The sequence below is a fragment of the Petaurus breviceps genome, unplaced genomic scaffold (genome assembly GCF_028583685.1).
Source record: "Petaurus breviceps papuanus isolate PSGF00001 unplaced genomic scaffold, PetGlider_PUasm1.0 400, whole genome shotgun sequence".
Lineage (NCBI taxonomy): Eukaryota > Metazoa > Chordata > Mammalia > Diprotodontia > Petauridae > Petaurus > Petaurus breviceps.
The window spans coordinates 3,429,036-3,444,636 of record NW_027186316.1 but is presented as its reverse complement, the minus strand read 5'-3'; the positions used below and the strand labels follow the sequence as shown (position 1 = coordinate 3,444,636).

The following is a 15,601-nucleotide window of genomic DNA, read 5'->3' as shown; positions in this document are numbered from 1 at the left end:
CCCAGAGAGGAGCTGGAGTCTTCGGCTCTGCTCAGGCTCTTTGGCTTCTCTTGTGTCTTGGTTTAATGAGGTGTGAAGGTGAGGATCATCCAGCTGATGACAAAGTAGAAGAGGAAGATGGGGTAAACAGCAAGGGCTTTCCGATTTGGAGGCTGGCTATCAGCCAGGAATGCTGTGGATGCTGAACAACAACAAAAACCAAAATTGCCAAAGGTTAGTCCTAGCTCTAGAGCCGGGCCCTTAGAGGTCATGGAGTTCAGCCCCCTCCTGTGGTCATGTTATATAGGAGGAAACTGAGGCCTGGGGAGAGGAAGGGGCTAACCCAAGGCAGACAAGGATTCCAACTCCAACCTTTCTGGTTCCAAGGCCCGAGTTATGCCCACTAGATCACCTCACTCCTCCTGCCCCTACCCTCTCAGTTGGAAACTTCACCTCATTTTTCAATGAGAAACTTATGGCTGTTTGAGCTGCTTCCCTCTGCCTACAAATGTGCCCATGTTTTCCTCATCTTCAAAAAACCCTTCCTGAGGCAAAAGAGAATGGGTCAACCTTATTCTCATTGAATTTGGCTTGAGGAGGGAATGAAATACACACTAAATAGGGTATCTCACCCTCCAGGAGAGTAGGGGGGGAAGGGGATGAGAGGGGGGATGATGGAAGGGAGGGCAGGCTGGGGGGAGGGAAGTTGGAAGCACCCACTTTTGAAAAGGGATGGGATCAAAGTAGAGAATAGAATAAGTGCGGGGTGGGATAGGATGGAGGGAAATATAGTCAGTCTTTCACAATATACCCACTATGGAAATGTTTTGCACAGCTATGAATGTACAACCTCAATTGAATTGCTTATCTTCCCAGTAAGGGTGGGTGACAAGGGAGGAAGGGAATGAATCTGGAATTCAAAGCTTTAAAATCAAATGTTTAAAATATATATGTAAAACCCTTCCTGGATCTTCCAGCCCTGGCACTTCTGTCATCCTCTTCTCCCTGCTGTGGGCTAAACTCCTTGAGCAGTCCCTCGACAATGGGCATCTCAGCTTCCTCTCCTTTCACTTCCTTCACTTTCCAAAGTCATCATTTGTCTCCATTCAATTGTCTCCAAAGTTACCTATGACCCCTACCTTCCTTGACCTCTCTGGAACCTTTAACACTATTCTTCCTTGACACTCTCTCCCATGACCTTGCTCTCTCCTGGTTCTCCTACCTGTCTGACCTCTCCTTCTCTGGCTCCTTTGAGACTTTCATGCAGGTCACATCTGGAGGGTGGTCGAGTGTCCCCCAGGGCTCCCTTTTCTCTTCTCTCTATACTACTTTACTCTATTCCATCAACTCTCACGGATCAATGATCATCTTCATACTTATGATTCCCAGGCTTACTTATCCAGCCCTGAGCCTCTCTCTCAACCTCTAGATTCCCATCTCCAACTGTCTACTGAACAGCTCAAACTGGGTATCTCACAGACATCTCAAATTCAACATGTCCAAAACTGAACCTGGTAGTTTTTCCCCCAAATCTTTCCCTCTTCCTAACTTCCCCATTACTGTCAAGGATACCACCATCCTCCAAGTCACTCAAGCTTACGTCCCAGGTCTCTAGGATCAAACATCAACTTCTCTGTTCCTCATCTGGAATTTTTCACCAACTGGCCCCAACCTACCTTTCCAGACTTATTAGACTTTGCCTTCTTCCCATAGTTTCATCTAGCCAGACTGGCTTTTGTGCTGCTCCTCACACATAAGCACCCATCTCCCACACCTACAATGGTCTCTGTCCTCACCTCTGCCTCAAAACACTTCTTTGTTCTTTTGAGACCCAGCTCAAGTCTCATGTTCTACATGAAGGTTTGCTAGCTCTCTCTCCTCCAACTGCAGATCAACAACCATCTTGTATCTATTTCTTTATGTCATCTTCTTGAGGACAAGGACTTGGTCCTTTGGTCTCTATATCCGAGTACCCAGAACAGTTCCAGGGATACAGGAGGCACTTAGTGATTGACTGAATGAGGGTGAGAGGAGATTCAGATGAGATTTTAGTGCATGGATCTTGTCCCCTCTAATCTGGAGGCTTAGAAGGCCTTTAAAAAATCCTGATTGTCACAGGGTGGCTAGGTGGCACTGCAGTGAATAAAGCACCAGCCCTGGAGTCAGGAGGACCTGAGTTCAAATCCAGCCTCAGACACTTAACACTTACTAGATGTGTGACCTTGGGCAAGTCACTCAACCCCAATTGCCCTGCCTTCCCCCTCCAAAAAGACAAAAAAATAAAAAGATCTAGATAACCAAGGCCTCGCCAAACTTCCAAAGATTAGGCTGGTTAGCTTCCAGGAGGGCTTTGGGTTTTCAGCCAATGTTGAGAATGTAAAAGCAATGGCACTGTTATGGTATGGCAAAAAGCAGACTGGATGTAACATCAGAGAAGCTGAGTTTGAATCCCAGATCTCCTATTTACTGCCTGTGTAATCTCACCTGGGACAAGTCACAAGCTCCCAGGGCCTCAGCTTCCACCTCTGATCTCGAAGGTCTGTTCCAGATCTAAATCAATGATGCTAAGGATATGCGGCATCCATTGCTGGTCCAGTCCGCCTCATCCTGAAGGGAACCTTCCCTGGGTTGGGGCTAATTAAGCCTTTTTAGGATCCTAACTCAGTGAACCGTGAGAGCCTTGCTTGTCCATAAAAGCTTGAAAGCCCGTGTCCCTGCTCCTTAGCAGGTGGGATGTGTTCTGACTAGTACGTACCAAAGACAGAAAGCTCCTGTCCATAGGAAAGCACTGGTCATGAGCTTAAGATCAAAACGGGCAATAATTCTGTGGCATTTTTATGTTTTTCTCATGACAAAGCTAAGAGGCCATCAGTGTGAGAACAGTCCTATTTGAAAGCACACAGAATCCTAGATTTAGAGGCCATCTACTCTGATCCCCTCATTTTACAAGGGAGGAAACCAAGGTCCAGAGAGGGAATGTGACTTGTCCAAGGTCACAAACAGAATCGCAGACCTAAAGATGGTATGGACCCATTTAGTCTAAGCCTTTCATTTTACATATGAAGAAACTGAGGCCCAGAGAGGCTACATGACTAGTCTCTGGTCATAGAGATACTAAGGTTTTAGGCCAAGTGTTGGGTTCAAATCCCATGTTATCTGAGAACCCCAATATCTGCCTTCATGAAGTATAGAGCTCCCAGAAATACTTTAATTCAAACCCATGCTCTGTCTTGTTGGAGAATCAGGGAATTGATGTTTTCTTACCTAATGTGGACCAGGCAAACATCGCAATCACCACAATAAGTCGGATAAGGAAGTTGATAGGCCCCATGCCGGCCAGAAGTACCAGGCGGCACACCAGCATAGCCACTGTTAAGGGCAAGACACAGTAACCCAAGACACAGAGACTCTGAAAGAATGATCTGAGGAAAAGACAAAGCCAGAAAATTCAAGAATAACCAATTATGGGGTGGCCAGGTGGCTCAGCAAGTTAAGATCACTTGGTCCAGAGTTGGGATGACCTGGGATAGAATCCGGGCTCAGACACTTAGCACCCACCCAGAAACACCTGGCTGTGTGACCTTGAGCAAATTACTTAATCCCAATTGCTTATTAAAAAAAAAAAAGAATAACCAATTATTCAGCAGGACAGTCAGAGCCCATCACTGTAGGATGGGGGCGTTTCAGAGACTTAGCTACAACATGGAAGACCCACAGCAAGCACACAAGGTATTAACAGCCTGCTAGAACATGGCAGACCTACCCCAGATGAGTGGACCTGTCCCAAGCTCCTGTGTAAAAAAGGTATTGCAATTCATGAAAACATTTCTTTTCTCTGCTCACTTCCCCTTCAAGGTTTTTCTCCTAATTAAATGACCTCTTTAATTCCTGACTTCTGAGAGCTGAGGGCTGGCTGGCTGCCTACCTCCCTATTTCGGAGAATGGGATGCCTTCTTCCCCCAGTGAGGTTTTGTTTTTGTTTTTGTTTTTTGCTTTTTGGAGGGGAGAGGGCAGGGCAATTGGGGTTAAGTGACTTGCCCAAGGTCATACAGATAGTAAGTGTTAAGTGTCTGAGGCCAGATTTGAACTCAGGTCCTCCTGACTCCAGGGCCAGTGCTCTATTGACTGCACCACCTAGCCACCCCACCCAGTGACCTTCAAAGGTGATGAAGATCACCGGAGTTCCCTCTGCCTGGGAGTTCTACCATGATAGATAAGCGAGAGGGTCAGGGATGGTCTCCCTTTCAAAGACTAGCCAGCAACTCCAGACTGATTTTGCCAGAACTCTAGGTCATTTCCTCAATACTCACATGGTCCCCCCAAGCAGTTTTGAATTTAGTGTTATGACAACTGCACCAAACCAGATGATGACAAAAACTTCAGCAAACTGGGGCCCGCCATCTTCTTTACTATCCGCAGAACCTCCCTGTAACATCCTAGGGCAGAAAAGCAAAGGACCAAGCCGGGGTTAATTGGACAGCTTTTATCAATCAACATTTATTTCTTAAGCACCTTCTATGTGGCAGGCCTAGTGTTAGGTGCTACACACAAAAGCCTAAAAGACAAGCCCTACTTTTCTCAAGAAATTTACATTCTGAGAGCAGAGATAACAAGGCTATATAAAACTACATAGAAAATAAATATAAAGAGAAGAAATCCAAGGTTGTTGGTGAATGAGGGCACTAGCAGTTGGGGCAACTTAGAAAGACTGTGTGTAGAAGGGGTCGAATGATCTAGGCCTTGCAGGATGAGAGGGATTCAAGGTCGAGGGGAGGAGGGAATAGCTCCTCCCTGGCCTGGGGATGACCAATGCTGTCTCATATGAAATTTTTGGTTAATGGGGGGGCTTCCAAGAGCCAGCAGGTTAGAGTCCTCTGGCCACACTCAGCTCCCACACCTCCATTTCAAGGGATGCAGTATGATAAATGGAGAGGTCAGAGGTCTGATTCCTCATTTAATTCCTCCACTTGCTGGCTGGATGGCCTCAAGTAAACTGGCTTCCCTCTCTGGGATTGAGGTTCTTTATAAGTAAAAGAATAAGGCTGGCCTAGGTATGCCCAGGTGCAGCCCAATTCAAATATTCTAAGTGTGTTACAGCCACAAAGCAGTGATGGGACCAGAGGCTTGAGTCCCTAGACCACTGGTGCTGAGTGATTTGTTGGGAACTCCTGGGTTAGGGCCTCAGTCGTAGCTACCTCTAAATGGAAAGATATGTATTCACTTATGTTTAGCAAATATACATGGAACTTCATTTAGAGGTGTAATCTTTCACTTGTGTACTTAGAGGCCACTTAAATGAACTACTAATCTGCTGGAAATTAAAATAAAAATACTAGAGCTGTGATCTCATTGGCAGGTTGCATTGTGGGTGTGAAGCTGACCTCAGAGTCAGGAAAAACTAGGCTCAGGTCTTGCCTCTGAAACATCCTAGAAGTGTGACCACAAGAAGTCACTTAAACCTTTCAGGGTATTAGGTACCTCTCAAGATGGGAACTTTCAGAACAAGAGCCCACCTGCATTGGAAAAGGAGTTCCACACCAGGATTCCCTATCAACATTTAGGGATCCCATTCTTTGGAATGACCTCCTCTTAGATTGAGCACCCACTGCCTAGATAAGACTTCAGCCCGTAGAGAAGATGCTGGCCTGCACTATTTGGCAAAGAGAGCTTCCTTCCTCATCCACGAATTGTCTGCCCCAAGGAAATCAATCACAAGGCCCCTCTGCCTAACTTTGGCCCAACATTCTAAGCTGGGGACATTTGAGAGCCTTAATTCGGTTAGCCAATGCTAACTTGTTTAGGGACACCTAAAAGCTTAAAGCTTTGTCTTCTACAAACTGGAGAAGAAAGTAATTTATGGCTCTATCCCAATCCCTAATACAAGTGTTGATTTGGATGGAGCCAAAAACAAAGCCAGTCCTGGAGGCACTCTGCTAATTAACACCTCTAGGCCAGGCCTGCAAGCAGTGCCAAATCTTGCCAACTCCAACACCACTTTGCCTACATGTTTCCGTCTCGTCCACAAGGATGGTGTGAGAGCTTTGTCAAAAGGCTCCTTAAAAACCAGGCTTGGACTTTTCCCAATTAATTAGGCTGAGGAGTCACTACAGCACTCTGGCATGCTGCCAGTGTGCCAGCCTTAGTAACTAATCAAAAACGGCAAATGACACTGGGCCCTATGATTTGTTCTCGACAAACCTATGCATGTTTGTAAGTGATCATTTGCCTTTCTGTACAGTTCCAAGCTATGTCTTTAACAGCTGGCTCTCGAATTTTGCCAGAAACTAAAGTAAACCCATGTGGTTACAGATGGGAAGACTCCTTTCTTTATTTTTACATCAGGGGTTGTTGACCTGCGCTCTGTGGACAGATTTCCGGGCTGGGGTGTGTGTATCTGTGAACTGGAATGGGAAAGCAATAGCACCTTTATTTTCACTACCCTCTCACTGAAATTGAGCATTTTCTTCAATTACTTAGAAACATTATTCAGATAAAGGGTCTACAGGCTTCAACCAGACTTCCAAAAGGGGTCCAGGATGCAAAAAAAGGTTAAGAGCCCCTGCTTTATGGAAACAAATTTACCTGACAATCTTAATTATAGCACTTTAACTGTTAAAGCACTTCTCTCATTAGACTGTCATAACCTTCCGAAGTAGATAGCACAACCATTTTGCAAATGAGGAAACTGAGGCTAAGCGCTTTATCCAATGTCCTATAGTAAGCAGCAGAGCCAGAAGCCCTGGCTTCAGGTCCAGCTTTGGTAGGCCTGCATCTTCTAGATCAGTAATTGATGATGGGGGTCCTCAACAGATGCTACATGAATGTTACTGCCCCGAGTTTCTAATGCAATTAGGACAGGAAAGGTTTCACTGGTCATGGCTTTCAAATCAAAGGCAAGAGAGATGGTCCAAAGATGACTTCCCAAGTCAACACCAACCCAGAAGCCAAAACAAAACAAGATAAACAGTAAGCGAGCTATTAGATTTGTGGTCCAACCCTCACTTAAACCTGTGTGAGCCTCAATTTCCTCATCTGCGAAATGGAGAACATTAGGACAAGAGGGGCTGGCAGAATTTGAGGAGATGATGAGGCAAAAGGCTCATTCCCTCTCTAGCATCACATACACAACATCGGGGGTTCCCAACCTTTGTTGGTCCCCATACTCCTTGGGCTTTAGCTCCTGATGAGTATGAAAAGCAACAATTTCTAGGGTTTATCACATATATGTACAGAAGAAAAAATCGAATAGTTTCAATAGGATAACAGCAATTTACCAAACATCCCCTGTACTCCCTTGACAAGTGCCTCATTCAGCTCGCACGTGGAGAAAGTTTAAGAAACCCTGCAGTGGGTCACAAACCACCAAACGATCATCAAATGTGTATCAGGCTGGGTTCCATTTTATCTGCTACAAAGCTGTGTGCTCCCTCCCTCTAATTCTCTCTCTCTCAGTTGACAGGATTTTCATTTATGTTTATGCTGATCTATACACAGATGTTTCACCTTCTCTGGACAACGAGAGAGAAGACGAGAGACAGGACGATTGGAAGGTAGCTATGGCTAACATGGGATATGAAGAATGACTGATAAACACAAGTGTTGTGGTTGGAGGAACGATAACCCTAGAAATTTCTATGGATGGGTTTGCAAGGCTTGCTTAAAGATTTTCCTGATTTAGGCACCTAAAGAAGACACTGGCCAAGGGCACTGGTGTTATGTAAACACGATGAGAAAGCTCCAAGTGAAATCAGTCAGTCAAACATTTCCTCAATTCTGAAACCCCACAAGGGCTTGGAAAGGCTTACTTCAAAAGGAAGAAAAGAGTACTTACAATGCAAGTGAAACACAAAGGACTAAAGGGCCCCAGAGATCCCCTACAAGGCAAAAAGATAAGTATTAGACTATATTTAGCAAACAAAGGCACACTCTGACACAGGTATGTTGTGGCCTGCCAGCCACGTCAAGCCCTCCCACTCCTGAGATCTGGCCATCAAGGAGGCCCTACCAGACTGAAACCAAGCTGGCCCCCTGTGCGCCCTTGCTTGCTCTGTTCTACTGAATCCACACCTGGCACTTTGCCTCCCTGGGATTCATCCCCAAGTTGAGTCATTTTCTTCCCACCACAGTCCAGTGGTAAACACCAAAATGCCCCCAGGAACCAGCAAGCTGGCTTAGAGTTGTCTCTGCTGAGTCTTATTTCCAAGCCTTAGATCCCTCATCCAGAGAACGGGGATACCATCTGCCCGACCTAACTCTCAGGCCTGTTTCGAGGATCAAATGAGATACGTGTAAAACCTTGTTGGAAATTTCAAAATCCACTGATACAAATAAAATATCATCTTCACCCTCATTACTATTCCTACATGTCCATAAGGCACTGCTTCAAGTCCACAGTCCAACTAATCTGAAAAAGGTAGAGACCTACACCAAAGTCCAAGGCTCAGGCTGGGTTGGGTTCAGCCCTTGTTAGTTGATCCTGGTGTGAAAGCTCCCTCCGCTGGCACACACTGGTAACTAGCCTGCAATTTACAGTCTGAACGAGATGCCTGGGGCACGGAGCGCAAAGAGACTTGCTCAGAGTCACAGACAGTCAGAGGTGGAACTTGAACCCAAGGCTGGTTGGACCTCTAGATACTAGCTATGCTATCTCTTATCCTCAATCTCATATACCAAAGAGAAGAGAAGCATTTGTTAAGAATATTGTTAAGAGTAAGTATTTCTTTCTGCAGGCAAAATGTCTGAAGCAGCTAGGGGTTGCCACAGTGCAGGGCCTCCAGTCAAGGGAGCCCAGAATTCAAATCCAGCCTCAGACACTAGCTCTATGACTCTGGGCAAGTCCCTTAACCTTTGCCTCAGTTTCCCCAACTCTAAAATGGGGACAATGATAGCACCTTCCCCCCTCAGGGTTCATGTGAGGATCATAAGATATTGTGAGATAATATTTGTAAAAAGTGTTTAGTACAGTGAGAGGCACACAGTAGGTGCTCATTCCTTTCCCAGGTTTACTTCACCCCGCCGCCTTTACAAATAGTAAGAGGAAGCCATTCAGTTACACAGGACTTTTAAAGAACAATGATCAGAACCAAACAATACTCTCTCTTGCTCCTAATTGTTAACTTTAATGTTTTTTAAACAGTTGTCCTCGAGCTTTGGTCCGTGGGAACACCAGAGATCTGGCTGAAATGCAGCCTAGCAGCAGCATGGAAGAAAGCAGGCTGGGGGCCTTAAGGCTACACCCAGAAGGGCTTCCCCTCCTTCACTGGCCCCTGCCGCGCCAAGACCTCCCAACCTATCTGCTTCCTTGGAGGGTCAGGCCAGGCCAATGTATCCAGGGTACTTTTCCCTACCTGGGTTGTGGCTAATGTCCATCAGGGCTGAATAAAATGAGCCTGTGCTAAGCATGAATTCTGCTTGCTTTTTCTAAGTTAACAGTTTGGATTAGGGGACCAGAGGACATCAAAAGCGGATTTCAAAAACAACAAAACAACAAAAGACAAGCCCACCTACAGTAAGGACACAACAACAGCCTGGAGGAAGGAAAACCAAGAAACTGGAGGAATTTATTATCTTTCAAGGCTACTAAAGCATAGTTTTAATACCCCACCCTCCCCCAGAAAACAGGCAGCCACAGGCTACAAAGCAAACTGCCCAGGAGAACAGAAGCCCAAAGAAGGGCAACCTATTCACTTGCTAATAACTCACCTGGGGAAAGGGAAAAGACCATTAGAAAGATGGGGGATCTTTCAAATAACAATAAGGATTTCTGATGGAAGTTGACAGCTGGGGAACCAAAGACAGGAAGCCCGGAGCACAGGTCCCAGGGCTGAGCCATCTAGACTATGTGACCCTGGGCAAAATTCACTTAAGCCCTCAAATTGGGAGGAACTCTCTAAGAGGAGAAATTCCAGCTGATCCACATGGGTAGAGGGCATTTCACTTGGTATTTCCCTATACCAAGGTTGGGAACCTGAGGCTTCATGGCCACTTTTGGCCCTCTAGGTCCTCAAGTGCGGCCCTTTGACAAAATCCAGACTTCACAGAACAAATCATTGCCCTCTTGGCCCTCAAGTGAACCCCTTTGACCCAACTGTGAAGTCTGCATTTGTCAAAGGGTTGCACTTGAGGACCTAGAGGGCCACATGTGGCCTCCAGGCAGCAGGCTCCTCACCCCTGCCCTATACGAATGAAATCAAGGTCCAGGGCCTACTGCTACCAGCTCTAGGTAAGACAACATAGGGTTTTAAGGTAAAAGGGAATTAGAAATTATCCCAACCAAACTTCTGATCTGTTATAGAGAGGAAGCCTGAGGCCCCACAAAGGCAAGTGATTTGTCCAAGGTCACACAACTACCTGACTACAAATCTAGTGGCCTTTCCAGTGTGCCAAGGTGCTTCTTAAATTAAATCTCAATTGTTTGATTTTAAGGACCTTGTGGGCACACACCCTGTCTTACTTAGCTTCTTACACATGGTAGGTTTTTGATGGGGGGGTGGTATTTGACTATTCAGCCCACTGTCTCCATGAGCTCCTTCAAGCCCAGGATACCATCTTTCCTTTTTCAGATGTCCTTATCCAGGGTCAGCTGCTTCTCTGAAGTCAGTGGTTAGGAAGGTCTACTGGGGCACCATCTCTGGACAAGATGCTCAGTGCCTAGCCACCAAAAATGAAAATGTGCAGGAGAAACCTTCCGCCTTGAGCAAGCCACTCTTGGCAGACCAGTATTCCTTCCTGGAGCTCTTTTAGGATTCCTCTGGGGATTGTGCAAAATTGTGTGCTCCCGCCAATACCTAGAGCTACAACAGAAAGAACGGGATCTTGAAAACCTGATACTCACAATCTCTCAAGAGTGCATTGCTTTTTTTGGGGTACATGACATGAACAAATTTTTTCCCAACAGCCTTCAGGTCTCGAATCTGAAAGACACAAACCACTGTCTTAGTGTACCGAGCCAGGTTCCCAATACAACCTCATCACTCTCCTGCTGTCTAGTATGGACCACGTGAATACAAGGATAGAACTAGAATGTCTCAGATATTATCTCGCCATTTTTAAAATGGGGAAACTGAGGCTCAGACAAATTATTTTAAAGCCCAAAATGACCATTTTGTCCAGGGATGCTTTAAGTTTTTTTCTTTAGTGAGCCATATGATCAGAAATTCTTATGGGTAGGGACCAAGTGAATTACAATTCATGCCCTGTGGTGACAGTCAGTTATACAACAGCCTACTAGTTCATCTATGCCCTGCCTCCCCCCCAGAAAAATTCCTAAAAATTTCAGATGAGGGGGACTGTGAGGGTGAAATGTTGACTGTGCTGTCAGTTGTAGTCAATGCATCAGTTATTTTTGCTGTTTTTCTTTGGTTACAAGGGAGGGCTCAATTGTTGGGGTGATATGAGTGAGTGTATCCAGAAATGACCCCAAAACAGAAGGCATCAAGACAATCCATTTGTTTAGAAATGCTCAGGCTGAGTCCCATCTGACTGAAAACTGCATGCCTGACACCTGGTGCGAATCACTCATTTTACAGCTGAAGAAATGAAGGTTCAGAGAAATACTGGGACTTGCCTGGAGTCCAACAGGAAACGGGGGAGACTCCATGGAGTCCCCTGAACTCAATGTCTATATCAAGGATGGGGAACCTGGCCTTCAGGCCATATGTGGCCCTCTAGATCCTTGGGTGTGGCCTTTTGACTGAATCCAAGTTTGACAGAACAAGTTCTTTTATTAAGAGGATTTGTTCTGTGAAGTTTGGACTCAGTCCAAGGGCTGCCCTTGAGGACCTAGAGGGTCACATGTGGCCTGGAGGCCATAGGCTCCCCACCCCAATCTATACTTTTAGAGGCCCCCTAGTTTGGGGTTTTTTTTTTTGCATTTTGGGGGAGCAATTGGGGTTAAGTTACTTGCCCAAGATTACATGGCTAGTTTGTGTGTGTGTGCGTGTGTGTGTGTGTGTGTGTGTGCGTGTGTGTGTGTGTGTGTATGTGTGTGTGTGTTAAGTGTCTGAGGCCATAAGCAAACTCAAGTCCTCCTGACTCAGGGGCCAGTGCTTTACTCACTGCGCCACCTAGCCGCCCCAAGAGGCCCCCTAGTTTGTGTTCAGGTTGGAAAAAGCTCCGGAGAATGAGAATAAAATCTAATTTTATGAACACACACACATATACACAAACACAACACACACAAGAGTTAGGAACTGCATTGGAAAAACTCTGGAGAATGAGAATAGATTCTGATTTTATCACACACATACAGAGACACAGACACTGACACACAGACACACATGCACACTGTTAGAAGCCACACTGATAGACCCTACCATCTCTACCCAAAAGGTGTGACAGGGACCCATTAGTCTGAGCCCTGGTTAAGAGCTGATGCCGTATACTGGAAGAAATTTGGTTTCTTAAAATATTCCCATTTTAGCTGGTCAATGAACCACAAGAGTTAGATAAACAACATCAATATAAATTATGGAGTTTGTTCCTTCCTCAAACGTGGCGGCATCGTAGAGGGGGTGAAGATGAGATTTGGGGTCAGTCGTGTTTCTCTTCTTTGGGCCTCAGTTTCCTCATCTCTAAATCATTTGAGGGCAGCTTGATCACTCAATCCCAGGCCTACCAATTCTGAGAGTGTCCCCTTTCACTAAATCTCCTAGAGCTGGACTTACAATGGTTTCTTTCACAGGTTCATCTAATGTAGAATAGTCTTCATCCTGGGAGTGAGATGCCATTGGCACCGTGATCTCTCCCTCCACAGGGATATCTTCTGAGATGGATACATCAGAGAGACCTAGGAACTGGGAAAAATTAAACATCTTAAATTAATCAAAGAATTAAATTAACTAAAACCCCAGACGAATTTTCATTTTCTTCAGAAACCAGGGCTTTTATAGGTTGCATATATCAGCTAGTGAAATAATCTGCATTAATATTTGACAATGAATGACACATCTAATTCCTTGCAGTTTGAGGAAAAAAAAAAGATGTTTTATGATACAAGACAATAAAAAAGTAAATGTTAACAGGAGCTGCATTTAACTGCCTTGGCTTTCTCATCTGTAAAATGAGGGGGTTGGGCTGGATGAGCGTGGCAGTCCCTTCTGGCATTCAATCGAGGACCTGAAGCAGGAAATTTGAAGAGTCTGGATTGGGGTGGACTTGTTTTTGAAGTTGGGATTCAGTCAAAGGGTCACACTCAAGGACCTAGAGGGCCACATGTGGCCTTGAGACCACAGGTTCCCCACCCCTGGACTCTGCATAGTTCCAAGTTTTGCAACATCAAGCTCATTCACAGTGATGGAAGGTTGAGAAAGTGCTTTCTTCACAACAACTCTGCCAAGCAAAGTGTCATTAGGGTTGGGAGGGGATCTGTAATGACATCACTGGAGGGAGTGGCCAGTGAGCAACTTGGCCAGTGACTGCTAGTGTTACTTTTGCTGTAATTTCAGTCTTAAGAGTTGCTAAGAGACTAGTCAGAGGAGAGACAGGAACCCAGGTTTTCCCGGCCCCAGGGCCAGTTTTCTACATACAGTGCTACCTTGTCTCTCTGGTGTCTCGTTTTCCCCATTTAAAAAATTAGAAAAATGAACCTCAGAGAGGTGACTTTAGAGGTATAATCACATAGCTAGAATGTGTGCAAAAATGTAAACCTAGACCTACAGGTCCAACTCCAGACCCTTCCTACTAGAGAATACAGTAAATTTTTGTAGTAGGACAGTTGGCAGACACTCCTATCATGGAGCTAGCATATCAAAATGTTTTTTTGCATTAATGGGAAAAATGCCATCTGATAACATTCAGCACCTACTCAATTAGGATTTGAAGGGAAATCAGGTAGAGCAGGTTTCTTTTTGAACATGCTCAATCACAATTTGGGTTAAGGAATAGTAGAGCAGAGAAGAAAAATGCTGGCTTTGAAGGCATAGGAGTCAGTTTCAAATCCTGACACTGTATATGGGCAAGTCCCTTTCCTTCTCTGAGCCTTGGTTTCCTTGGCTGCAAAATGAAGAGTAGCTCTCCCCAAAGGTTTCCAAGCAAGCAGAGGACGAGTGACCCCTTCAAAGTGATCTGGTAACTGGGGTTCTTGGTCAGGTCCATGTTGGACCAGCCAGGTCCCAAGGTGTCTCCTAACTCTTGAGGATGTTGGGGCTCAATGACCCTAAGGCCCTTCACAACTCTGCAACCTCTAGACAGAGGAAGGCCTGGAAAACCTGCAAGTTCACTGGTGTAGGGAATGCACTGTGAGGAAGTCCCTCTAAAGGGACAGGTAGCACCTCCTTGGTAATTGACAGTCTTAGAGAGTTGCCTTCAGCATGCAGAAGTACATGACCTTGTGCAAAGTCACACTGCCAGTGTGTCAGAAGAAGGACTTGAATGAAGGCCTTCTTGGCTTCCAGGTCAACCCTCTATGATATTGCCTAAAATTTATGACTTGATGAAAATCAAGAACCGATATTATGCTTAATGGAAAAACCCTAGTGACATTCCCCTTTAAAACAGATGAAAGAGTCTTCTCTGTCATTACTAATATTTAATATGTTAAGAGAAATGCTGTCTATAGTTATTAAAGAAATAAAAGATAGAATTACAGGAAATAAGATATTACCCTTTGGAGTGACAGAATTAAATAGGAAATTAATACAAAAATGACTAAAGATGATAAATTCAGTGAAGTTGAAGGACAAATGCAACAAAATCAATAGTACTACTAAATATCTATGGCAGAGAAATGCAATTTTTAAGCAACAGCAATTCCATTCGCAACAGTGACCAAAAATAGGACTTTGGGCACTTAGGAGGCACAAAATTTGGCGGAAGAAATTTATTAAAGGTAGTGGGAAAAATAAAAAGGTAACATAACTGGAGAAATATGAGAAATATAATGTATTAGACAAGAAAAAATTCCCTAAATTAATTATAGGTTTAAATCTCCAGGGACTTTATAGTGTTTGACAAACTGCAAGTGAAAATCATTGGCAAGAAAAGGAGGCAAGGTTATTAATAATGTGTGTGTGTATGTATGTATGTATATTTTTAAAAATAATGTTGAGGGACACATCTCATCAGATTTTAAAACATTACAAAGTGAGAATTAGTACAATTATTATTGGGGCAAAATCAAATCCACTGAAGAGAACAAATTCCACATTCTTTTAAGAACTTAACATGGTAAGTCAGAAGTAATATAACAATGGAGAAAAGTACTACTTCTTAATAAACAGTGTGGGACAACTAAAGAGCAAATTCTTTGAATTCATACCTCACCACAGACCAGTAAATAAAGGCCAGTTAGGATTTTTATATTTACAAAAAGAGTTTGGAGAAAAAGGATTAGTATCATTATTCCAGTTTTAGAAGATGGACACATTACTGAGTACAGAAAACATGGAGGAAAACTGGAAATAGTATGATTTTGTGTCAATATATAAAAGTAAAACCTTTTTATACAAGGAAGTATAGAATTAAAAGAAAAATAACAGAATGGGAAAAGTTATGTGATAAATGTAATCCAAAAATACACTTACAAAAAGAGTTTGGAGAAAAAGGATTAGTATCATTATTAAAGAGGTACAAATTAATTAGTAACAAAACTGAGAAAGTGTTAACCCATATTTTAAATTACTTT

At 44.2% G+C, this 15,601-nt stretch overlaps 1 protein-coding gene across 3 annotated transcripts in view; it reads right to left on the bottom strand.

The window, feature by feature from the left end:
- Positions 1-15,601, bottom strand: part of YIPF6 (Yip1 domain family member 6) — a 21,617-nt gene that overhangs the window by 4,615 nt on the left and 1,401 nt on the right. For 2 of the 3 annotated variants that reach the window (XM_069100410.1, XM_069100412.1), the window contains exons 2-6: positions 12,645-12,773; positions 10,814-10,892; positions 7,811-7,853; positions 4,290-4,415; positions 3,244-3,401 (exon numbers count right to left, since the gene is read on the bottom strand). In XM_069100410.1, coding sequence (XP_068956511.1) covers positions 3,244-3,401; positions 4,290-4,415; positions 7,811-7,853; positions 10,814-10,892; positions 12,645-12,773 — 535 coding nt within the window. Of the gene's footprint in view, positions 1-6; positions 182-3,243; positions 3,402-4,289; positions 4,416-7,810; positions 7,854-10,813; positions 10,893-12,644; positions 12,774-15,601 lie in introns of those variants that run through there. The other variant, XM_069100411.1, reaches the window with a different exon arrangement.